Source organism: Thamnophis elegans, chromosome 5 (assembly GCF_009769535.1).
Source record: "Thamnophis elegans isolate rThaEle1 chromosome 5, rThaEle1.pri, whole genome shotgun sequence".
In the NCBI taxonomy this organism is placed as follows: Eukaryota; Metazoa; Chordata; class Lepidosauria; order Squamata; family Colubridae; genus Thamnophis; species Thamnophis elegans.
Window position 1 is genome coordinate 44,350,350 of NC_045545.1, and position 27,132 is coordinate 44,377,481.

A 27,132-nucleotide genomic window follows, 5' to 3' on the forward strand; every position below is an offset into this window, starting at 1 on the left:
AACGCCTAAACCCACTAGAAATGCATAGTTGCTGAAAGACCACAGGGCAGTAGTATGCTGGTGACCAGTGACGTGCGGTGAGGTTTATGGCTGGTGAGGCACTGATGTCTCTCTTTCTCTCTCTCTCTCTCTCTCTCTCTCTCTCTCTCTCTCTCTCTCTCTCACACACACACACACACACAAACACACAGGCACATGTCACACAATCGCCCTTCAAAGACTAAACGTTTTTTTTTTACAGGTGGGGAATTAAAACTCCCCTTTTCCTCAATGGGAAATCATATTCAGACAAAGAAAATTATTAAAAATATCCTTTCCTTTCTGAAGCCTGGCTCTTTCTCTGCACCTATATTGGGAGGGGGGAATAGGGGAAATGCAAGTGGCGAGGCCAGCCTGCCCCCTTCTTGTCTCCCACCCCACTTCCCAATGGGACAAGAAGGCGGAGGGCTGGTCTTGCAAACGGGGATCAGCGCACTCGCCGCTTCCCCCTCCCCTGGGAGGAGCTCTGCAGCGGGACAGACGAATGGAGGGGGAGATCGCCCCTTCCTCCTCCGAGCCCCCAAACCCCGTCTTCCCTGGCCTGCACCCCTGCGCCCAGGATCCTTTGGGTTTGGGGGTAATCCGAATGGGTGGAGTGGGGGATCCCCGGGGCGGAGGTCTCCCGGTGCAACGGTCTTCCGCAGCTCCGGAGCGAACCTTTGCCTTCCTCGCCCAGGATTGCAAGGCTGGAGGCCTCGGCAGCAGCCACCCCCACCCCCAGCCGGCCAACCCTCGCCCATACCATGAGCGGCGGGACCCGCGCAGTTCCTCTCCTCCCCGGCGCCGTCCTGTGGGCGTGCGAGCGCTGGGTGCGAGCGCTGAATGGCCGGCCGGCCCGGAAGGCTGCCGGCAGGGCTCAGCCGCCATTCAGCGACACATGTTTCGCTGAATGGCGGTCGAGTTCTAAACTGCTGGCATGCCTTTAAATGCCGGCTTGCCTTCTGTGCGGGCCGATGCGGAAGGCAAGCCAGCCCTTCAAAGTCATGCTGGCACTTTAGCATGCCCCTCGGCCGCCATTCAGCGACACATGTTTCGCTGAATGGTGGCCAAGTTCTAAACTGCCGGCATGACTTTGAAGTGCTGGCTTGCCTTCCGCGTCGGCCCGTGCGGAAGGCAAGCCAGCACTTCAAAGTCATGCCGGCACCTTAGTGTGCCCCTCGGCCGCCATTCAGCGAAACATGTTTCGCTGAATGGCAGCAGAGTTCTAAACTGCCGGCATGCCTTTAAATGCCGGCTTGCCTTCCGCGCGGGCCGACGCGGAAGGCAAGCCAGCAGTTCAAAGTCATGCCGGTACTTTAGCATGCCCCTCAGCCGCCATTCAGTGAAACATGTTTCGCTGAATGGCGGCCGAGTTCTAAACTGCCGGCATGCCTTTAAATGCCGGCTTGCCTTCCGCGCGGACTGATGTGGAAGGCAAGCCAGCACTTCAAAGTCATGCTGGTACTTTAGCGTGCCAGCAGGCAGGGCTCGGCCGCCATTCAGCGAAACATCTCCTGGTTTGTGGCCGGCCGGAATGCTTGCACTTTAAAGTGCATGTCGCCCGGCCACAAACCAGGACATGTTTTGCTTTATGGCGCACTGAGGCGGCATGGCTTTAAAAAATAAAAAAATAAAATGAAAAATGAAAAATAAAAATTGAAAAATAATAAATGAAAAATAAAAATAGATGTGCCAGCCCGCGCGCCAGCAGAGGCAGGTAAAAAAAAACCACACATACACATAATAAAAACAAATTACAATTATTTACATTAAAAATAAATTGAATTCCTCCCCCCTGCCCCCTCGCTCTGACCCACAAACCTTCCAGCTGCGTCGAAAATGCTAGATTTGGTCTAGGACCAGGCAGGCTAGGCTAGTTGCTGCTAGAGTCACCACGTGGATGACTCTGCTTAAACGTTTTAAAATAGGCTCTAAACAAAGTGCCCTCTGCAGGAGGAGGCGGGAGTATCACGTGCCTCATTTGCATATAGAATTTTTTGCATTTTAACCCTTGGTTGACTCTTAAAAGGCGAAAAATTCCTTATGCAAAGGAGGCCCATAGTTCTCTAGCCTCCTCCTAGTAACTGCACTAAGGAGACTCAGAGTCACTGTGACTTAGAGTCTGGGAGCAATTACCTTGGCCTTTTTAATTATTTTAAAAATAGTTTCCTTTTCCTCAGGAGACTGGTGAGGCCCTGCCTCCCCTGCCTCTAGTGACTGCACGTCATTGCTGGTGACCCATGATTAATAAATTATTTTGGATAACTTAACATGAAAGAAAAGTCTAGTCTACTAACTGTCGTGTTCTGTAAGAGCTGATTTCAGATACTTTTCTGTTGAAGTTGTAACTATAAAGGAAATTATTTTTCAACCAGAAATATCAAACTGTTTAAACAATTTTCAAGGGCACATCTTACTTAACGATGCAATTTAAGTAGTCATGGTAAAAATGATACTCTAGAGAACAAAAAGGTTGAAGTTGAGCGCCCTCACTTTCTGCCACAAGAGCCATTTTCTTCTTGATTTATGCAAGATGTCACATCACATATCCTGAGAGAAAAAAAACTGATGAAGGAGATATGAGGATAAGAAAATTAGCCTAATCACAGTAGCTTTTGTCTTTCATCAACATGGACCTGACTACTTGACTACAGTCATAGCAGCTGTTCTGAGGGCCCTGAAGGAATTCACTGGCATAGTTTGAAGAATTGGATTCCTTCACTTGGGAAATCAGAGAAACATGTGACTGTTCTTTTGAAATAGCAATGAGAGAATTACAAAAAAAAGGGAGAGTAGGAAAGTAACTAAGTCATTTGAAACCCTAAGGTCTTTTCCAATAGAACATAATGTCACTGTTCTCTTAGACATGAGTCAGTGTATGCAGTAAACTGCTTGATTCTTCTCCAGAGAGAGAGATAGGACCCTGAAGTGGTGTTTAAGATATGACATTCTTACGCAAACCATTTTTACCCTATTGGAAACTAGTTCCATCAATGAAAGCAACATAGAAAAATGTGCAGAGAGAAAGTGACTTGATTTTTAAAACTCCAAATATAGGCATGGCCAAACTGTTTGAAAAGACACCTATGTTGAATTTCCTACTAATAGTTGTTGATGTTGTTATTGTTGCTGTTATTTTTATTTGAGAACTTTTAGTGAAAACACCTTTATAGGGAAGCCTGAGTACTAGAAAAAGTTCATATTTGAGATATTTGATTTGTTTAAAGTATTTTGGGTTGATTATGGTTCATTAGAATCCTGTAGAATAATTGTTCTGTAACAAGAAATTTCTCTGCAGAAAGAATTGTTACTTCAATTTCAGGGGAGCGCGGGGGGGGGGGGGGAGATGGTTCTATCATGCTTCCTTGAATAAATGGACATGACTCAGAAGTACTGCCAAGAATCAACTGATCTTGACTCTTGTCGGAGCCTTCTTTGAAGCTGCAATAAGTATTTAATAGCATAACCAAACTTTTATGGGAGAATTGAAAAAGATGCATCTGCTAAAAGGAGAAATACTTTCGATGTAGAATTCAAGAGTTCTCATTCCTCCACTAGAGACAGAGAAATTCATAGTAACCTATTAACCTCCGGGGATCCAGGAAAAACATTAATGTGTACTAAGGTTCTAGACAGGTTCACTGTTACAGCATTGCCAAAAAGACATTAAAAGTTGTTAACCTAATTTTGCGACACTTCTCTGGTAACATTGTACTGCAAACTAGGGCATACAAAACCTTTGCCAGACCAATTCTTGAATACAGCTTGTCTGCCTGGAATCCATACATAAATACAATTGAGTGGGTCCAGAGGTATTTCACGAGAAGAGTACTCCACTCCTCTGCTCACAATAGAATCCCTTATGCCACCAGACTCAAACTTTTGGGCATGAACAACCTGGAATTAAACCGCCTACCATCTGGCCTAAGCATAGTACACAAAATTGTCTGCTACAACGTCCTACCTCGCAACAACTACTTCAACTTCAACCTCAATAATACAGGGGCAAACAATAGATACAAACTCAAGGTAAACCGCTCCAGACTCAATTGCAGAAAATACAACTTCAGCAACAGAGTGGTCAACGCCAGGAATGCTCTACCTGACTCCATTGTTATATCCTCAAGCCTTCAAAGCTTCAACCTTAAACTGTCTACTGTGGACCTCACCTGATTCCTAAGAGGTCCGTAAAGCACGTGTGCATAAGCGCACCAGTGTGCCTTCTGTCCCTGTCGTACTGTCCCCATTTATTTGTACTAATTTTCTTTGTTCATGTCCATGTTTATATTTATACCTGTTATCTTGTACACATTTGACAAACTAAATAAATAAACAAATAAATATACTGGAGGAAAAAGGCTTTCTTTAATCCACAGCTATTTGAATGCAAAGGCTCCATCGATTGCTTATTATCGCCATCTGGTGGCCAATACGTTAGGTAGTACAAACTAAAAAGCCACTGAAACAGATGAGTACCCTCTGTCACCCATCATGAAGGTGTAATTCTCTTTTTACCATATGCCCACTGTAATTTTAATTCTGTTGCTTCTTTCGCCTGTCCTTCCTATGACTGCATGGAGTTTTGCCTTGTATTGCTTGACTTTGCAGCTCAGCCACCATTGAAACAACGGATATGACTGTTCACTCTTGTATAAGTGGTTTAATGGGAAAAAAATCCTTACAAAAAGAGTTGAATTATAAGAATATTGGAACACATAAATAGGAATCTTTGATTCTTAGTCATTTTGTGATTATCACATTTACATTTTGTTTTTCCAAGAAACCAGGTAAGTCATAGGCTGCATTTTCCTTATTTGAACCTTATACCAAACCTTGGTTGGGCTGAGTGATAATGGATGGCTTAACCTTCATAAGCAGAGACTTGATTCCATCTCCTTGCTTGCTAGTCAAACCATCTACAGGGAAGTCCATAGCAATAGAAACTGGCTTCAAAATGGTGGGTCTGAGTAATCAAAGCTCTGTTCCTCTCTAAAATGTGTTACCCACAATATACCCAGATGAAGCAGGATGGTTCCACATACAACTTTGAAACCACTCCTCTTGGTGGTTAGAACACTCATATATACTTAATCACAAAATACAATGAAATTAACATGTTTATGTTTTAAGTTGAGCCCTATCTACATAAAATTGTTACAATAAAATAATGCCAGGAGATTTACATCCTCCTGGAGTCCTCCCGGAGAAGGGCGGCATACAAATAATAAAATTCTATTCTATTCTATTGGAGATTTAAACTAATTTTTCTTTCAGCAATTCAAAAATACCCAACTGATAGCATTAATGAATGACAATCCAGTACAAAGATGCATTTTTAAAAATTGGATTAGATTTTACAGCAGATGTGCCTAATCTTCCTCCTCCGATTTTCTCCACAACAACAACCCTCTGAGGTGTTGGGCTTAGAGTGACTGGCCCCAAGTCACTCAACTGACTTTCATGCCTAAGGTGGGACTAGAATTCAGTCTCCAGGTTTTCAGACCAGCACCTTAACCACCACTACACCAAAGTCGTTCTCATTACCTATTTCATGCCTCAGAGCCCCTAGTGAAAAGCAGGAAGTAAAAAATAGAATATTACGTGTTGTGAAAAAGTAGAAGGAAGTGATAGTTAAAAAAAAACCCACAGAAATCACCTGAGGGTTGTGCTGTTGATTTCTTGTGCTTCCTAAGAAGGCTCAGAGTTGACTCGAGGTCATGGACTTGTATGCGAGTGACCTTCAATTCTCTCCGCAAATCATTGATTTCCTTAATAAGACTTACATTTTCCTATAGGTTCAAGAACAACACAGTTTAAACTGGTACAGTTGTTGACTAGTATAGTCAACATGATCTTACTTACTTACTTACTTACTTACTTACTTACTTACTTACTGGCCATCTAATTCATATTATGGTTCTAGGGTGGCTTACAACAATCCATATAAACATAGCTAAAGTATATGCAAAATATCGAGCCTTAAATCTGATATACAATGGAGTATAGCTCCATAACCCTGTGATCTTCACTTCTGCCAGCCTATAGAAAATATAATTTTCTGCAATCAAATTTCAATATATTCTTCTTCCTCCATTCCCAGTTACTTTTCACATTAATATATTTGGATATCATCATGAGACTCAAATACATCTTCTGGGTTTGAAAATAATTAATTTCTGTTTTGAGTTTGTACACAGAACACATTGAAATTTCCCTCAGTTGAAAACAAAACAAAACCCTGCACTCCACTTTTTAAATTTGAGTTTGTACCTGCATAATGCGCACATAATCTGCACGATGGATCTCGCTTTCTTTTACTACTTTCTTTTTCAATGTTGCTAGGTTGTGTTCAAGATGCTCTCGCTGCCGTGTATACTCTTGATGCAAGTCTGAATCAACCCCAACAATTTCCACCTGAAGAAACAAGAGCTCAAACAAGCTTGTGTTCAACTGAAAATGGGGGTGTGACTCTCAATGATTAGGGATGTAAAAGAGATCATCTGTACATAACTGAACAGCAGGTCTGCTAAACTTCATACCTAGTGCAATTTTGGCTTCCTTTGGGGAAATGTATATGACAATAAAATAATATATATCAAAAATGTAAGCTAATATCAGTCAAGAAACTTATGTAAATAACCTAATACATCAGGAGAAATTGCATACAGCTTCTCTGTCAGTATATTGAGGAAAACCCAAATATAGTAAAATATCTCTATGCATGTTTAAAAAAAACAGATTTTAAAAATATACTAACCTATTCAGATGACTAAATTGACCAGATTTATATTGATGTATATTCTTACTTACCCTATCTGCCTTCTGTACATACTTGTCATAGATATCTCTAATGGACTCCTTTAGTTTCTTAGGCTCCTGGATGAAGCCTATGCAGTTGTGAATATCTGTTTTAAATCTCTTGACAAGTGCTTCCATATCTCGTTCCTGCAGCCAAAGAAATATTTAAGGCAATAGGCAGAATGCTGCTCCCTTTGATATATTTTCTTTTTGTGACCCAAATAAAGGCATATGTTTTTTGTAAAATTCATATCAACCAAATGGCATGTAGTCAAAAGAAACATGGTAGATAACCAAATAAATATTTCAGCATATCACTTTGAATTTATTAATTCTTGGACCAATTCAAATAGCTTCCATCATTTAAAAATTCATTCCAGATGACTTAATAATTAGTAAATGATGAATAAATATGCAAACAGTGTTTATGAAAAGAATAATATGGACAAAATATGAAAATTTGGGAGCTAGTTGTCTTTAAATTGTGATAATAGTTCTTCATGCAAAGGTGCATATATAGTCACCTATTCAATTGCTCATATTATTGATTCAACATTACTTCATAATTAGGAAAAAAAATGCAACTATAACAAAACTAAAGAAAGAAGGAAATTTCAAAATTCATTCACTCTTCGTATGGTATTCAAACAAAGAATAATAATGGCCTGTACTGATAACTTGTACATTCTTTTTAAAAAATCTGAAGGCTATTTTGTTACCTAAAGTGCATTTTTGCTTCATCACACAATAGAATAAAATAAATAATGTACTTAATGAAAATGATAAATTTATGACAAAGGAACACCCAAATAGTAAGAAATTCTGCAATCTTATAATGCTAAGATTTAATAGTGATATGTTTGTAATATTGTAGACACATGTAGATGATATCTCAGATCCACCTCTCCTACAGTTAATTTCATATTAACTGTAATTTTCAGGAAGCAATTCTTGAATCTCCATCATTTGCAGTCCTTGATGTGATTCAATGAACACTTTCTTCGCTCTTAATATACTCACTTTCTGAATCTCTTTGTGCATCTCACGATCTGTAGTTCTCAGCTTTAGGCGCAGTTCAGCTATGTTAAGTTCCAATTGTGTGTTCTGTTTATGGAAATGTTCCAGTTCTCCCTCCATCTGAAGAGATGACATGAGAAGCAATAAAATATTACATAAAGTCTGTTACTTGATATGGGGTGCTTTCAGACAGGGATCCCTTAATACTACCAATTAAAAGCTATTGGGCAATAGCATCCTATATCTATATTAATATACATTGTGCATATATACACACAGACGAACACAGAGCCCATGAACAATTTATAAATAACATTAAATGATTGAATGGGTTGCCATTTTATTCTAAACATTTCTTTATTTCCTTATTGACTTTGAACATTCCTAAGTACAGTAACATTTTATCTGAAAGTGTATGTGTGTGCATGTGTGAGAGATAAAGAGAGCCTAATTGGATAAGACAATGACACTGATCTGAAAAAAAAATGAGAAAAGTACAGTGTTTCCCCAAAAATAAGACAGGGTCGTATTTTCTTTTGACCCCCCGAAATATGTGCTTGGCCTTATTTTTGGGGAGGTCTTATTATTTTTGAGGTGCAGGAGGCGGAGAGCGTGGTCACCTCACGGCTGCTGCTGTGTTGCAATATTTTCAGAGGATGGCTTATTTTAGTGCATGTGCTCAAAAGTCTGGTTGGGCTTATTATCCAGGGAGGGCTTATTTTGGGGGAACCAGGGTACCAAGATGGGATTGGAACCATTACATAAGCCATAGGAATCCTGCCTCAGTACATCAAATCTGATTTAACTAGCTATTCTTTGAGTTAATTAAAGGTATGTGAAAAATAAAAATCTTTTAATTCAGAAACTGAACAACAAAAAACTGCATTTGTTTTTACACATCTTGAATCTCTGGGTCAATAAGTAATATTGGGGGTAGTAAAATGATGGTTTTGAGTTTCCTTTTGGCTTTTTCCTTCCTTCTTCATAGCATATTTTGTGGAAAGAAGATAGAAATGGGAGGGGGGGAATGAACCATCCTGGAATAGTGTTTGTCAATGCTTGTCTAAAAGAGCAGCAAGTGGATTGCATTGTTTGCTTCTCACCTCCTGGATCTGTTCCTTCATAGCTTTGATATCATTCTCACGTGGCTCTATTTGTTTCTTCAGCTCCTTAATTTTGTAATCTAATACAAATTTGAATTTTTCCAGTTCCTGATTTTTCTTTTTTAGATCATAAATTCGTTTTTCCTAATGCAGGCAAAGCAGGGGGAGAAAGTAGTTAAGAAGCAGTAAGGACATTTCAGATTTTCATCAATAAAAGCACTCCTTTGTGATTTGAACAAGGACATTGTAGGAGAAAGGTGGTACCAAATCAGAAATATTAGAGAAACTATAAAGAACTTAAATCCGCCTTAAAATGGGATGAGTTGATCGTGAACAAAACTTTTCTTCAATTTGAGAACTAATTCTTTATGAGGACTACTGAGGATTTTATGTGAGGATCAATATCCTAAAAAGAGCTTGGGATGTGAAAGCAGCTCAGATAAAACTACTCAGTCAACTTACTTTATCTTGGATGGTCTCATCTCTTTCTTGAATCTCTCTCTTCAGCCCCATAATGTCCTTCTCTAAAGCCTTAATAATCCCTTGCAGCTTTTGCTGCTCCAACTTCATTGCCTCAATATCACTGCATCGCTCCTCAATCTCCTTTTGGAGACTATTAAACTGTTGAAAAAAAAGTGTTATCTTTCAAGCTGAAAACAATGAGAGTGTTTCCTGCAGTATTGTAACAGCAATAAAATAATCATTTGCAATAATCAATTAAAATATAGCAAACAGGACATCTTCATACCCTTTTAAAAAGCTATTGCACTAAAAATCATACTGTACTCAAAAACATTCTCAACCTACTTTTGGTGTCCACATAAGAACCTGAAATTTAAACATTTCTTATGGAAATAATTATTTTAAAATATAAATTGACATATTTTTTGAAACGCCTATGAAGAAAAAACAAGACAAATAATAAATTCAGATTCTTTTGATAGTAAACAGAGATTTAACATAGATCTTTCTGGTATGCTAACTTGGCATTCCAATATGAGTCTAACATCAGGGAAGGGTTTGGGACGCACTGATTTATCTGCAAATATTTTTCTAGAGATGGAGATAACGTAAAGGTCTATATTCTACTGTAGATTTTTCCTGATAGAAAATCTCCCAAGAGATTTAAGTTCTGGAGAACAGCATGATTCTTGTTTATCTTAATGGTTTGTAAAAATCTAATATATAATAGAAGACTATTATATAATAATATATACTAATAGACATACCCAGGTCTAATTTTCATTTTACTTTCTCAGTGAATGTATCAACCTGGCTGAGAGCTACAAAATTTAGATTTAAAATAAGACATGGGTAGTAACCAGCCTAATAACTGTTACTGTGATTTTTGCTGACTCTTCTTTCTGTAAGTTTTTATTATAAATATTTTAACAGGTGCTCGGCTCTTAAAAGTTATGATGTTGTTTTAAATATTTTTATTTATTTAGTATTAAATAATTTATTCATGTGGTATGCTAATCTCTTGATTGCCAAGTTAGCAGATAAAACAGTGTGCTTGCTATTGATTTTAAATACACACATACACAATGCTGAAAAAAAGCACAAAAAACAAAACATGGAGCACACCTTCTTTCTCATGATTCCTGTTTCCCCCTTTAATCGCAGATTGGATTCCCTTTCTTCTCGAAGCCGCCTCTCATATTTAATTTTTATATCTTGAATTTCTCTATCCTCGTCTTCTTCAATCTGCTTCTTAGTTTCCTCAAATTCCCTAAGTTGTTGTCTAGCATCATCTTGAGCCTGTTAGGCAAATTAGAAAAATAAAAGTAAAAGTAAGTGAGGAAAGAACCTAGTCATAGCAGCTTGGGGAAACAAATGAGGTTTCAAGAATGGCCTAGAAAAGGCAAGATCCTGAAAAATATAGGCTACAGTATTCTGGGGATGCAAAGCAGCAGTAAGATGTTATGGGACTGAAGACCTTATTTGCTAGTGCCATCTGATATAGATCTCAATTACAGTCACTAACCTTGGCAGTCATTAGACATGGAAATCTTGAATGGCGTGGGAGTTCAGTATTAATTTTAGTAAGTGTAAAACTGAACACTCCTTTAATGTGGCTCAGCCAATGCTTGTGAAAACTTTTTTTTCTAGGTGTATGATTGGAAACACAACTGAAAATATTTAAATTATCATTTTAAGTTATGGAATTTGCTGGTTAATATACCTTCTCAGGAGCTGGAATACTTATAAGCCATTGGTTTTAAAAAAGGAATATTTATAAAGGTGAAGTGGTATAAATCAGAACCTAATTGGAGATTATCTATAGCATACACTCCATAGTACATAAATAAAATAATGAAGTTATTTGATAATGACTTTTAAGTATTTCTGTGTTTTGTATGCTTATTGCCTTTCTCTTATTCTCAAAATAATTCAAGAATGAGGTCATACAAACTTATGCCAAAATTAGCTAGGAATATAGGACATTGAAAGGTGTGTTGTACTTGCTTCAATTCTGTTTTAAAAAGCAAAAAAAAAGGTTATACCTCTTCTAGTAAAGTTCCTTTCTCAAGCAGCTTTGCCTCATAATATTCTGTCAGTTCCTCAAGTGCTTGGCTTTTGTTCTCTTCCATTTCATGAAGTTGTTTCTCATACTCTTCCTGCATTCTTTGGGATTTCATTTGCAGTTCTTGATATTTTTCATATTCCAGTAGCAGCTTTTGGTTATTGCCAGATTCTAAACACCAGAGCAATTTTTAAAAATGTGATTTAAAAATAGCACTATAAAGTGGTAAAGAATGCCGTTTCCTGCCTACAAATTAGTAATGAACGGGCATTTTTAATAATGTATCCTATATCTTTTAGAACCTGTCTTTGTAAAGTCCATATTCCTACATTTTGCACTATTTCTAAATCACTATTAGCTTTGAACTCTATTTCTGACAACTTTATGACTACACAATACTTTCCTATTCAGTGTTTTTGTTTCTTTCAAGACAACATCATAAATAAAAGTAGAAATCTCTTTCAATCCATTCCCTGTGCAGAAAATGAAGACAAGAATGATACATTAAAGGATTCTTAGGTAAATGTTTAGGTGCTTCAAGCTAAATGATTATTACAGAAACGGCATAAATCTTAACAATTGGGGCAGGGAAGAAGGCCAAAATAAATGTGAGTGATTTTCAGGAATAGATGCTTTGAAAATATTCTTCAAAAATCTATCAGCTTGTTATGCATGATCAGTGATCCCCTTCATTATCAGGAAAACCAAGAAAGTTATAAAAATAAAATCAACTCCAATTACTTGTTTGGCATGAGAAAGTTTAAACCCAAAGGATGTGCATGTGTTACCTATACATACAATTGTTATCTTTTGTTATAAAGACTGAAACTTTCATTCAGTTATATCAGAGTCTCCTAACCTAAATCTTGCACCTCTCTTGACTGTTTCTCTATTAATTCTGATAGTTGATCCTGGTGTTGTATTTCCTGTTTTTCTTTTTCTGTTTGCAGAACCTGAAATATAGACAGATAACATTTTCATCTGAAATTTATTAACAATTTTTAATTTATTTAACTAACTGCATGATTGGAAACAGAGTAATGCAATAATTCAGAGAGATGCAATTGATATTTGAGCCATACCTGGTTTTTAGTTTTCAATGATTCCATTTCCTGGATGAATTTCTCAGTTAACTCCTTTATTTTTTCACTATAATTCATATCCTTGAGACGAAGCTGATATTCATTTTCCATCTTTAGTTCCTCTACCCGTGTTTTTAGTTCTAGCATGACCTGAGTCTGCAGGATAAGAAATTGTAAAATTTTTAAAAGAAATCAATGTGTAAATATTTAAATGGAGATTAAAATAAGTATTGCACATGTTATCTATCATAAGTATAACTGGTTTCCTATATTAATAGTGTGATCCTACCCATATATTGTTACTCTGAATGGTAAAAAAACTAGCAGTCCAGAAATATGTCACAAACTAGCATGTTAAGGCAGTCATGAAGGCTTTGGAAAAAACATTCAGGTGCCAGGATGTATTTAACAAAGGTTAAAATGTAGGCAGTGATTTTTCCTGTAACACTTGATGGAAATCAGACTTTGAAAAGCAGGCTAGAAACAGGATTCACACTTTTGAACTCTGGTGTTGGAGAAGACACTTAAAAATACCATGGAGTCAATCATCAAAGCAATCAACCCAGAATTCTCGCTTGTGGCACAGATGATCAAGCTCAGATTATCTTAGTGTGGGCACATGCAAAGAACTAAGTTTTGGAGAAGTCTATAATACTGGAAAAGGTGGAAAGAAAGAGGAGAAAAGAATGACAAGTAGCAATGTGGATGGTCTCTATTATAATGAAGTTGGCTGCACTGTTTGTAAATATGAAAGATCAGATTGGGGACAGAGCCTCCTGAAGAAAATCTATGTGGTTATTCAGAGTTGATACCAACTTGATGGCTCATCATTATCACATTGCTCTCCTGTTGCTATGGTGCATTGCAATGTGCTGTTAATATATGGATTAACACTACAATCTTTAGAGGTCCCACTGAAATTTGCTATACATGTTTCCAGGTTAATATGAGTGTGATCTATCTAGTTACATGTATACATACAGTTTTTATGGGTTCCTGAAAAGCTATGAATCAAGATATCATGTTTTTTGCAATTGCACATACATAGGCAAAAATAAACCTGGGATTTCTCTAATATCTAAAACATTCCCTAAAAACATGGAGCAGTATGGGTTAGGAGCTAAGCTTTAGGTCATCAATGTCTAAATCTTACACTATAGACTCAATTTTAATTTCTGCTGCCATGTTTCCCAGAAAATAAGACAGGGTTTTATTTTCTTTTGACTCCCCTGAAATAAGCACTTGGCCTTATTTTCAGGGAGGTCTTATTATTTTTGAGGTGCAGGAGGTCGTGAGCGTGGTCACCTCATGGTGATGCTGTGTTTCAATATTTTCAGAGGAGGGCTTATTTTAGCGCATGAGCTCAAAAGCCCGATTGGGCGTATTATCCTGGGAGGTCTTATTTTCAGGGAAACAGGATATATCTCTGCTATGGTTCAGAGGGCTACTTATTGACTAACATTTATTGATTCTCAGATTTATGATGATCTAAACTTTTCAATTTGAAATACATATAGTAATGATTCTCAAACCAATACCTTGCAGTTATACTGACCTTCTCTTCCATGTCTGTTCTAGTAATCAACACTTCATCAGAATATGGTACCTCTCTCTCCCTTTTCAATCCCCGTCCTTCTTTGTCATATACTTTCCAGATAATTATACATCCATCTTCTGCAGATGTTAACAAAAACTGATCATCAGATGTTATGGATATCTGTAGAAGTTAAAAAAAGAAGAAGCTTTCTTAACTGTGAGACAGCACTATTAAAGTGAGTGACGAAAAAGAAAAGCAGCAATAGTAAATATGTCCTTGTTGGACTCATAAGGACTTCTATGAAAATTGATAATGAAAGGTGGTTTTCTAGTTATTTTTTTTCTTACCTCTGAATGGCTTTTCCATTGCAAGTATGTACATAAAATAGGAATCATCATTGAATATCTTCTAGCACATCTAGTGCATCTTTTATATAATGAGATTCTGGATGTAAAGAAAGCTTAAGCAACTTACTGTCAGTTAGGTCTGTTTTTAAAATATATACAATATTCACCAGACATAACTGCTGCTAACTCAATCTGGAAGTCTGCGGTGCCATGTGTACATACTAGTTTAAAAGGTACATTCTACCAGATGTATTATTCATGATTAATTTTGACTTTCTCAGAAATAAAACAATAACACCACATTGTTATCATTGTGATTACTGACATCTGGATTCATACAGAGTGTTCTACTCCTATTATCATTTCCAAATCCCCAAGAAAAAGACCATTAGTCTAGATGCATAATGTGGACATGAATTGCAGTATAAATTCATAGGCACTAGTATGATAATAAAGAAAGCACAGGATAAATATTTATTCTCACAAAATAAAACTCGACTTTTCTTATTATTTTATCAAAGTTTTATTGCACTAAAAAAATATAAACAACCTACACTTAGGCTCTTCCTTTACTATCTAAGCAATATTCATTATACTGGCATTTTCTCTCATTGTTCAATATGTATTTCATATTAATTAGGATTTTTTCCTCATTCTCATAGACACTCATCCAGTGTCTACTCTAATTTCTATCACTTCTCATGAACAGTTTCTGAACACGTCCCTTTTCCTCTTCTTGCCCATTTAATTAGGTACCATAACACCTAAGCAGAAAAGTGGAATACAAATCAAATCAAATCAATACTTCAGTTTTACAAATAAGACAAACAGGTTCATGATATTTATATTGCATATACAGATGCTTAAACCTATTAATGCGGTCTGCTAAAATACTGAAGTTTCTTTCTTGCATTTTCCAGATAAATGAGATCAGTATGGAGAGTAGCAATAGCAATAGCACTTAGGTTTATATACCACTTCATAGTGTTTTATAGCCCTGGGTCCTCATTTTACCGACCTCGGAAGGATGGAAGGCTGAGTCAACCTTGAGCCTGGTGAGATTTGAACTGCCAAATTGCAGGCATCCAGCAGTCAGCAGAAGTAGCTCACTGCACCCTCACGCTCTTAGTAGTAATAATTCCAATTGTAGATTTATGATTCATATGCACACTTTCCTCCTCATTACTACAGAAATCTTTGGTGTAATGCCATTAAATGTATTGATATGATACATTGATGTACTATGTATGTGTGTGTGTGTGTGTGTGTGTGTGTGTGTGTGTGTGTGTGTGTGTATGTATTGTGTCATACATACATGTAATACAGCCCAGGTTCAATTCCCAGTAAGGGTATGGCTAGCTGATGAGAGCTAAATAGCTTGAAATAGATCTATACTAATCTCCCTTTATTTATCAGCACAAATGCAACACAAATGTAACAAAGGCAACATTAAAAAATGGCTTTCGGCATTGATGGCTCCTAGGGTGAGCCAAAAGACAGAAAAGGGAAGCAGTATGCTCCCTCCCATATTTGGGCATACCAGGGGTTGTGACACAATACATACCTATTTCCCTGACTTGATATAGGAGGAGAGCTGATAAAGGAGGAGAGCCGGTGGCTTAGTGGCTAATACATCTGCCTGATATGTAATACAGCCCAGGTTCAATTCCCAGTAAGGGTATGGCTAGCTGATGATAACTAAATAGTTTGAAATAGATCTATACTAGTCTCCCTTTATTTATTTATCAGCACAAATGATATATATATCATACACACACACACACACACACACACACACACACACACACACACAAACACACATGGTATAGTACCTTAGCTCCATTCCTGGAGCCCCTAGAACACCCCAGCTGATTTTCTTCTGATTTTTCTAAGGAGATTTAAGAACTTGTTGAACCTGCCTTAAAAACCGCAGTGCAGAAGAAAACCCAATGCAAAACAAGCTGTTGGAATTCCTAAAAAGGCAAACATATTTAAGTATAGGCCCCAACCATATGAAAACTACCTTCTGTTGCTAAAGGTGGAGGGGGGGAGGAATCCCAGGAAAGCTCATGCAGTCAAAGTAATACAGAGACTTTACCTTGGTGACTGCACCAGCATGAGCTTGATACTCATTGAATTCCTTGTGCAGAGGTAATGGGTATTTCATGGACCGAATGGTCCCAGCAGACGTTCCAGTGAATACCATCCGCCCATTATGAGAGATCACAATGCAAGTGTAGGTAACGTCAAAAGAGGGAACTTCTCTCAATATCTGAAACATACATAGCATTCCTTCTAAGCAATACAACTTTTTGTAATTGTAATTTGTAGGTGTTTCTATGTGTAGTAATTCATGAAGATTTATTCAGAACAGGATTCACTTTATACCAACCATATCTACCACAGTGAAAGCCTCATACCTGCTTCCCCCCCGCCCCACCTGATCTGTGTGAAAAGACTGCACTACCTCCAGTAGTGATCTTTAGGAGGAAGAATCTAGGGTATCAAAAAGTGATTTAATAACTGGATTGCCACAGAGAAAATTATGAAAACTAGCACCACCGGATAGTCTCAACTACAGAAAATTAAGTACACGAGGTTATTTCAGAGCATGACCCGAACTTCAAGTGATACAATTTCACTATTCCCCGCTATGTATGCAATGGCTCACCGAAGAATCACAAATCTCCTTGATAGAATGATCAGAACCAACAGCGAAGATGACTTTTGCATCAGGTGATATTGCTACTCCACTATAGCTGCAAGACTTGAGTACGCACTCTGATTCTCGTTTGCCATTCTGGAGATTCCATTCATATACTGCTCCATCTGTGCCACAGGATACCAGTTTATAATCATCCATGCTCCACACAACTGACCGTACCTGAAGATGGCATGGGGGAAGGGAAAAATAAAAGGATGAGAATGCACAATATTCAGGCCATTATTCTTAAGCAGTGTTTTGCTTTATATTATTCCCATTTATTTATGCCACTGTTCGTTCTGTTTTTAGACTGGAATCATAGTTTTTAACCCCTGTCCTCACAGCTTATTTATGAGAAAGCCTGATGGGAACCATAGCAGATCAGGAAAAAGGCCTTTATGTGAAAAGCCAAGGGCTGCACTACAAAAAGCATTATAGGAAACCAGACAAAAACCTTGATTAATTGGATTTCTGTGTAAATATATTTACCATTAAGCAATTAATATTACTTTTCAGTCATGCATTCAATTGTTTCCCCTTTTGTCACACTGAACTTTACAATATGCCATCACGTTTTGGAGGGCTCTGAGAGGTTACACTGAAAATGTTTGAAGACCACATTGTGTCTTCAGATCTTCTGTAATCCGCATCCAGAGTTAGGGAGCTGTAGGCCTCACAATTATTCTATAAATTATTATTTATGATGACAAACTACTGTTTCTCAGTGAAATCTACATGATCCATGTTTAATTTGACAGTTACATGCATTTCTAATTATGTTATTTGGCTTGGCTTGATAATGTTTTTTGCAATATTTATATCTAAATTTATCCTGTATTAGCGCTTTCCTCCTCCTGCAGGCTTCTTGTCTGAAACAGAAGAGGAACTGAAGAATCAAGCCCAGGAGGAACTCGGAAAGAAATTTGCACATTCCAGTGGAAGGAACCTGCCCAAATAGTTTAAAGGAAATACATTAGCTGCTATTGATCAACTGGAAGAGTCTCTTTCCCTTCTCCCTGATTATAAAGAGAAAAGATTTATGGAATTTCATATTCTTCAATTCCCACTTAGAGATAGGTTCCCTCTTTGTGTGTACATTTTACTTGCATTTTACCTACCTTATAGCTCTAATCACTGACCTTACCATTGTGTCCTTTCAGATTTATGACATTGTCAAAACTTATGGTAGAGTAAATGTGAATCACATTTCCATTAACTGCTGCAAACAGATGACCACTTGTACTGAAGGTGCACTGAAGAAAGAAGCAGAAGACTATGAGAATCAGTAATCAGTAATATATACATATAATTTGGAAATTATGTAGAAAGCATCATCTAGTAATCCTGTACCCCTTTGACTGACAGATAGAACTATTCTTTCAGTGTCCCCCAACAAGCAATTTTGTTCAAAAAGCTAAATTGTGTCTAGGAACATCCAAATATGTATTCAGAGTTCTTATAAAACCTGTCAAAGAAATGATCTATACACTAATCTTTTGACACATTAAACATTCAATATACTTTAGCATTCCACAAGTGCTTTCAAAACAGTTCAGACTCTATTCAAATTAGTAGAAGGGTTACCCACAGCTGCAAGGCTTGCCTCCATACTTAATATACATTATCATTAATTAGCTACACCATGACAAACCCTAATCAAATCAATGCTTACTTGCTTACTAAGGATCTGGTTAGGATTTTGATTGCCTTTCAAATAAAAGAAAGTTATCTAAAGCCTTCCATTTTGTCAGAAGATATTAACTGGATTTACATTTCATATTGATCCATACTGTAAATTGTTTGCATTGGGTTAACATATTGGGTGAACCCATGTTTTGTGGCTTGTAAACCACTGTTACATCACTGAATGATGGGTGAATCCAGTTACTATGGTCTACTCAAACAATGTATAAAAAAAAGCATGCTTAAGGACAGTGTGTGTAATAAACCAATACTTTATGTGCGCTGAGGTATCTGACTTACCATTCCAGGACTAACATTCTTTTGTCACTAAAACATTTTCCACATGTCTTCCTTTATAATAATTTAAGTACGAAGAGAAGCAGTTTGGTGTAGTGGTTAAGGAACCAGGCTAGAAAGCGGGAGACCATGGGTTTAAGTCCGATGAAAACCAGCTGAACGACTTTGGGCCAGTTACTTTCTCTCAGACCAACCCACCTTACAGGGGTGTTGTTGTGGGGAAAATAGGAAGAGGAAGTAATGTTGGATATGTTTGCCACCTTATGTTATTTGTAAGAACAATAATAAAGGGATACAAAGAAACAAGCATAAAATGATTCTTAATATTGCCTGCCCAAGTTGTCACATGAGCCAGCACCTACTCCAGCCTGACTAATTAGAAAGTAGATTTATCTAGCAGACTAGAACTAAAATCATAATAAGAGGAAATTGCACATCAAAGATATTTTAACTATTTTCCTTGAATGTTTTGTATTTTAGAAAGGTATATTCCCTGAATGCGGGAACGTAGCTTACAAATACAAACTACACAGTACACATTGTTGTCTAACCAGTTGGCCCTCATTTCAATCTGCTTATAAACTTTTTTCTGTGATTGTGCTTTTGCATATTTTCCACACAAGTTTCTATATCAGTACCTTTCCCTAAATGCTTACCTCTCGGCATCCTCGTACAGTGAAGTCCTTAAAAGTCCGGATATCATCAATAAGTAAATTCATCAGTCGAAGTTTGTCAGCAAAACCAACCAAAACACACAGACCACCAGGGTGAAAAGCAAGTGCATATGCCTCTTCTTGGTACTCTTTATATAAGTCGAGTGTGCTGTAGCAGGATCAGCCATGGCAATTAATGTACAACACAGTTAATAAAAAAACCCTACAGCTGGTGCTATTCTTGGCCATACTTTATGATGAAATACTGGGAAACCAAAGAGAAGGGCCACAGGGTCAAAGACTAAACTATCCAATTCAGTGCATGTAAACAAGGTAGCAAAAATAATATCACCATAAAAGAAGCAATTCAGTACATCTGAAGATTTCATGCAGTTGGAAAACCCATTGTTTAGAGTAAGGTTAAAGCTCTATTCCTGAAACCAGCTCAGTTTTTTCCCCATTTATATTTGCTTTTACATTTATATTTTAATTAATTAGCACATTTAGAACTGCCACTACTATGGCTGACCAAAGTGATATAATTTTCATTAGATTCCATCTAATTGTTAAGTTTCCATACATTGATAAGCTTACTGTAGGCATTGTTGCCTTATCCTCCATTCTGTTATGGCTTCTGAAGATATATTACAATTTAAAGCAGGAGATGTATACTTAATTTCATATTTATTTGAGGAGTTCACTTGGTAAGAGAGGGTTTTAAGAAGGCTACTTATTTAGATATGTGGCAGCTTCTGACTGTAATTGTTATAAAAGTTATGTAAGATTTATTTATGCTCATTTTGTAATGAAGTGGACATCTGTAGAGATTCTCAGTCATCCAGATCATGGTTGTCTCAAAGGTGCTTTTTCAGGAGGTAATTGGACTTTCGTGTTTTTTCTTTGAAGATGTTTCACTTCTCATCCAAGAAGCTTCTTCAGCTCTGACAGGATAGTGAGGAATGCAAGGAATATTCTTCCATTCCTCACTATCCGGTCAGAGCTGAAGAAGTTTCTTGGATGAGAAGCAAAACGTCTTCAAGGAAAAAACAAGAAAGTACAATTGCCTCCTGAAAAAGCACCTTTGGGATAATGAATTGGACACAATCGGTTTTTAGCTGTCTAGCATTCTCTAACTTCCAAGAGAAGAATTACATTCAAAACAAAAAAAAGGAACAGAGGATAGTAATATGTGTCAGATGATGACTTTGTACAAACAAGGAATTCTTTCACTCTGTGTGGTGTAATCTAGGGTATGAAATTTTAACGGACCCCTTTGTTATCTTGTGCTGTGTCAGGAGACTTAAGAACATTTTAATGATAATATGCAATACAACATAGATATTATAAAACATTAAGTGGGAATGGTCAGCTATTTGAACAACTTATTTCCATGAGCAAAAAATTAGGAATCAAGCTAACCCAATATTTTACATAATAGTTTTGAATATTTTAATAAAATTCTATTTGCATTCTCTGACCTAATGAGAAACAGCATGAACATTTCACCAAATTTATCTAAAAAATATTAGCATTTTTTAAAATTTGGACAGCTCAAAATACTGCATGGATTTTTGCTCAGATTTAAAACCATTATACAGATAATAATCCTTTCCTAAGCTACCATCATAAAACTAAACATAGTGCCAGTGACCCATTTCTACTGCAACTATGTATTGTATTGCAATGGGAACTTCTTTTCAGAAATATAGCATCATACATAGGCCTGGACGGGACTTTGGAGGTCTTCTAGTTCAACCCCCTGCTCAAGCAGGAGAGCGTATATAAGTAGTCCTTGATTTACAACAGTTTATTTAGTGACTGTTCAAAACTACAACAGTACTAAAAAGTGACCGTTTTCACATGACCATTGAACATTCCCATGGTTATGTGATCAGAATTCCGATGCTTGGCAACTGACTCATGACCTTTTGCAACCTTCTTACAACAAAGTCAATGGGGAAGCCAGATTCACAACCATGTTACTAACTTAACAACTGCAGTGATTTACTTAACAACTGTGGCAAAAATGGTCATAAAATGGAGCAAAACTCACTTAACAGATGTCTTAGTCAGCAACATAATTTTGGGGCTCAATTGTGGTCATAGGTTGAGGACTCCTTGTAGTATTCCAAATCTTTCTCATCTTTTTCCTTTTCTCTTTTCTCATCTTCTAATCTTTCCTACTATCTTCTCCTATTGGTATCTTATGATTTATCACTTGTTATTTGTATCTTATGATTAATGATTGAAACTATAACTTATGACCTATTACTTCATTGTTTTATGGTACACTGAGAGCTTATGTACCGGAGACAAATTCCTTATGTGTCCAATCACACTTGACCAGTAAATAATTCTATTCTATTCTAAACAAATGGCTGCCCAATCCTAGCAAGTACATGCAATTTTCATTTATTCTATTATATTGCTCACTTAGTCAAAAGACACATGTAATAACCAAGAAAGCAGGCCTCCTTACTTTGTTTCGTAATTCCAGATACGGACAGATTTGTCAAGCGAACATGTAGCAACAAGTGGTTTGCGAATGCAGGTATCCAAGCCAGTAACAGCAGAAGAGTGTATTGGGAAGTTCAGGTATTCAAAATGAGCCGTCTCTCCCTTATGAAACATCATATGTATTAGCGAACAAATACCTATATGATAGTCTAACACTAACTCTACCAAACATTCTCAATGGGATTAAATATACATTAGATCTATCAGAACAAAATATGCAATGACCTTAGCTTTAAATTATCATCAAAAAAAAGAAAACAAAGAGATAGCAATCTCTATAAACCTATCTGGACTTAGTTACTAGGTCCAGGATCAATATACATTAGATCTATCAGAACAAAATATGCAATGACCTTAGCTTTAAATTATCATCAAAAAAAAGAAAACAAAGAGATAGCAATCTCTATAAACCTATCTGGACTTAGTTACTAGGTCCAGGATCAAATCTTGGTGGGGCACCTCTGGAAAATTCCAGGACTTGTGCTACGAGGGAAGTAAACATCCTTACAAAAAAAAATGCCAATGCCAAATCATTTCTACCCCTTTGCCAAGAAAACTGCACAGGTATGTCCATTAAGTCACCAGGTTGACTTGAGGGCGACATCACATATTTATATTGTACCTGAATCTACACAAATTACCCTCAAGTAACTTAGCTAGAAACAGGCACTTCTAAAATAGCTGCATGTTTTAAACAGATGAAATTACTCAAAAGAAACTAAAAGAAAAAAAAGGTTTCAATAAAATATCCAAGCACAGTATTAAAGGAATCCTAATAGATGGTCAAGCAGAAAGCATATTTCATAATAACCCTCCAACTGGAAAAGTCTGGTCATGGATACCTGCCAATCTGTTCTTATATTGAAGAGCTGTCAACCTTAAACTGGAATCTGTTACAAGTAGATGACTCCAGCTCAAAATGTTTAGGGATTTAAAGACAAGAACTAGCAATTTAAGCTGAATTCAGAAATAAAATGCAAATGCATAGACAAAACAACATGCCCCAATTTCTGGATTGTAAAGAGCTATTTTTATTGTTATACAGCCAATTACCTGAATTTCTTATCTTCTTTAAAAGCAGTGTGTCTAACCATTTTTCAAAAGTTGCCTCTTGCCCTAACCTCATTCCATATTAAGGTATGATTGGTGAACGTTTTTCTGCAAACTGGCAATACTTAATGGGATGGAGGGGAATCTGTGGAGGCTTCTTAATGTGCCCAGAACGCTGTAATTATATTTGTTAGTACAATACCTGTAACACGATAGGGATCTTTAGTGGGAGCAGCAAAGTGTAGTGAATAATATTTTAACTCAACCATGAGGATGTGTCTGATGCTCACTTATTAAGAGTGTATTCTACATTTGCAGAAATACATTTTTAAATGTTACCTGTGTAGTAGTACTTTTCATTGTTTGGTGTGAACTTATTATTTATTTATATTTCTAAACTTCCCATGTCCCTCAGAGAGGGGCTCTGAAATAACTTACTTTAGTTAACTCAGCTGATGACATGGAAAGATAATACACCTGATTTTTATTTGTGCTGATGAGAAGTGTCTCTTCTGCAGGGCTGAAGGAAATACACACAACATCTTGTTTATCTGATTGGTTTGGATCACTGCTGCATGGATCTTGAGGAATCTATAAAATAAAGTAACCACATTAGACTTTGTTTCCTTAAAAGAAAGCAGCACTCTCTGACAAACTGAAAGACAAAAAGGATAAGTATAAAAAGTGGAAAGAGGGGGACATAACTAAGGCAGAATATCAGCAAATAGCCGAGCCTGTAAAGATGAAGTGAGGAAAGCTAAGGCTCACAATTAAGAAAGGCTTGCCACAAAAGTAAAAAATAACAAAAAAAAGCTTCTTCCAACATGTTAAAAACAAGAAAAAAAGTTAAGGAAACTATTGGTCCATTGCTGGGAGAAAGTGGCAAGAAGGTGACAAGCAACAGGGAGAAAGCAGAACTATTTAACTCATTTTTTGCATCTGTCTTTACAAAGGGATAAAACAGTCCAACCTATCAAAACAGCACCACAAAAATCAGATTAGGAATACAAGATGAAATAGGGAAGAAAATGGAAAGTGAGCACCTGTCTACCCTAGATGAGTTCAAATCACCAGGACTGGATGGATTACGCCCCAGGGTTCTAAAGGAACTGGCAGACGAGATCTCAGAACCACTGAACTATATCTTTCAGAGATCCTGGAGCACCGGGGAACTGCCAGAGGACTGGAAAAGAGCTGATGTGGTTCCCATCTTCAAAAAAGGAAAAAAAATAGATCCTGGAAACTACTGACCTATCAGCCTGACCTCAATACCAGGAAAAGATACGGTAATCAAGCAACAAATTAGTGAACACCTAGAAGTAAACAAAGTAATAGCCAAAAGCCAACATGGGTTTGTCAAAAACAGATCATGCCAGACTAAACTTATTGCAATCTTTGAAAAAGTGACAAAATTAGTGGACCAGAGGAATGGCGTGGATATAGTTTACTTGGACTTCAGTAAGGCATTTGATAAGGTAGATCATAACCTACTACTAGAAAAAATAGAAGAATGTGGGTTAGACAGCATCACCACCAGATGGATTCATAATTGGCTGACCAACTACACTCAATGTGTAGTCCTCAATGGAACTGCATCTACATGGAGGGAAGTATGCAGTGGAGTACCCCAAGGCTCTGTTTTAGGCCCAGTACTCTTCAACATCTTCATCAATGATCTGGATGAGGGAATAAATGGGGAACTCATCAAATTTGCAGATGACACCAAGCTGGCAGGAATAGCCAACACTCCAGAAGATAGGCTAAAGTTACAGAAGGATCTTGACAAACTTGAACATTGGGCATTATCTAATAAAATGAAATTCAATGGTGAAAAGAGTAAGGTTTTACATTTAGGCAACAAAAACGAAATGCACAGGTACAGTATAGGTGGCACCTTGCTCAATAGTAGTAACTGTGAAAGGGATCTTGGAGTCCTAGTGGACAACCATTTAAATATGAGCCAGCAGTGTGCAGCAGCTGCCAAAAAAGCCAACACAGTTCTAGGCTACATAAACAGAGGGATAGAATCAAGATTATGCGAAGTGTTAATACCACTTTGTAATGCCTTGGTAAGGCCACACTTGGAATACTGCATTAAGTTTTGGTTGCCACAATATAGAAAAGATGTGGAGACTCTAGAAAGAGTGCAGAGAAGAGCACTAAGATGATTAGGGGACTGGAGACTAAAATATATGGAGAACGGTTGCAGGAACTAGGTATGTCTAGTTTAATGAAAAGAAGGACTAGATGAGACATGATAGCAGTGTTCCAATATCTCAGGGGTTGCCACAAAGAAGAGGGAGTCAAACTATTCTCCAAGGCACCTGAGAGTAGAACAAGAAGCAATGGGTGGAAACTAATCAAGGAGAGAAGCAACTTAGAACTGAAGAGAAATTTAGACAGTTAGAACAATTAATCAGTGGAACAATTTGCCTCCAGAAGTTGTGAATGCCCCAACACGGGAAGTCTTTAGGAAGATAGCAATAGTAATAGCAGTTAGACTTATATACCGCTTTCAGCCCTTTCTAAGAGGTTTACAGAGTCAGCATATTGCCCCCACAGCCTGGGTCCTCATTTCACCCACCTCGGAAGGATGGAAGGCTGAGTCAACCTTGAGCCGGTGAGATTTGAACCGCTGAACTGCAGATAGCAGTCAGCTGAAGTGGCCTGCAGTACTGCACTCTAACCACTGCGCCACCTCGGCTCTTACTAGATGTTGGATAGCCATTTGTCTGAAATGGTATAGGGTCTCCTGCCTATGCAGGGGGTTGGAATAGAAAACCTCCAAGGTCTCTTCCAACTCTGCTATTGTATTTGTATTTGTAAATATATGCCTACAGCAGTTCTGCAGAAAAATAGCAATTAAAAACACATCTTAAATAGCAATAGCACTTAGACTTATATACTGCCCCACAGTGCTTTTCAGCATTCTCTAAGCAGTTTACTGTGTCAGCATATTGCTTCCAACAATCTGGGTCCTCATTTTACCAACCTCAGAAGGATGGAAGCCTGAATCAACTCTGAACCACCTCAAGGATTTAACTCCAGGCTGTAGGCGAAGTTTTCCTGCAGTAGTGTATTCTAACTAATGCACCACCATATTTAAAACTTGAATATTGATCCCTATGGGATGACTAATCATCACAGTGCACAATTCATTTGTGCTACAAATAAGCAGAATAGTTTTTTCTTGAGTGTAGTCCTATGACAAACCATATATGATGGACCAGAACTAGATGGGAGGATTACCTAACCACTTTGTCACTATCAAAAACTATACTATGCCTTTTGTTTGGCTTGGCATAAACCCTTTCAGTCTTCTCTTTCCAAGCATCAGTTTTACTAGTCTGGTCAGGGAAATAGTGTTTCACAGTAGCAAAATGAAGAATTATACCCTTCATAACTTTTACGCACCCGAATCTCTCGACTTTCTCGGTAACCATCTTTCTCATCAGACTTCTCAAATAGTAAAACAATACCCGGACCAGCAGAGCAAGCAAATCCCTTGGAATATGCAGCAATAGCAGTGACTCGGGGCAGAAAGGCTTGCTGCTGCCCTTCAGTGTCAGAAACTGCCTCAGTAGAGTACTCAGGGGAATTAGTAACAGGAAATTCAATGAGGCTTGAAAAGTAAATGAGACAAAGAAAGCAATTGTTAAAAATTTCAAATATTTGTTTTACAGTGTGTAAAAAATATATATTGTGCTCCTTTATTTTAAGATAGTTGTTAGATCGGGTAAAGGAGGCACACAAAGGCTTCAGTAACAACAGCTCTTTATTGCAAGTCAGGTAAACACCC

At 37.5% G+C, this 27,132-nt stretch overlaps 1 protein-coding gene across 1 annotated transcript in view; it reads right to left on the reverse strand.

Annotated features, from left to right (window-relative positions):
* CFAP57 (cilia and flagella associated protein 57) overlaps positions 1-27,132 on the reverse strand; it is a 38,914-nt gene that overhangs the window by 1,181 nt on the left and 10,601 nt on the right. The window contains exons 4-21 of the mRNA XM_032219060.1: positions 26,748-26,955; positions 23,772-23,924; positions 22,246-22,385; positions 19,770-19,935; positions 18,273-18,386; positions 17,101-17,313; positions 16,528-16,701; positions 14,101-14,262; positions 12,546-12,701; positions 12,323-12,416; positions 11,444-11,634; positions 10,524-10,697; positions 9,399-9,557; positions 8,937-9,080; positions 7,837-7,953; positions 6,829-6,963; positions 6,289-6,432; positions 5,675-5,807 (exon numbers count right to left, since the gene is read on the reverse strand). Coding sequence (XP_032074951.1) covers positions 5,675-5,807; positions 6,289-6,432; positions 6,829-6,963; positions 7,837-7,953; positions 8,937-9,080; positions 9,399-9,557; positions 10,524-10,697; positions 11,444-11,634; positions 12,323-12,416; positions 12,546-12,701; positions 14,101-14,262; positions 16,528-16,701; positions 17,101-17,313; positions 18,273-18,386; positions 19,770-19,935; positions 22,246-22,385; positions 23,772-23,924; positions 26,748-26,955 — 2,777 coding nt within the window. The remainder of the gene's footprint in view (positions 1-5,674; positions 5,808-6,288; positions 6,433-6,828; positions 6,964-7,836; positions 7,954-8,936; positions 9,081-9,398; positions 9,558-10,523; positions 10,698-11,443; positions 11,635-12,322; positions 12,417-12,545; positions 12,702-14,100; positions 14,263-16,527; positions 16,702-17,100; positions 17,314-18,272; positions 18,387-19,769; positions 19,936-22,245; positions 22,386-23,771; positions 23,925-26,747; positions 26,956-27,132) is intronic.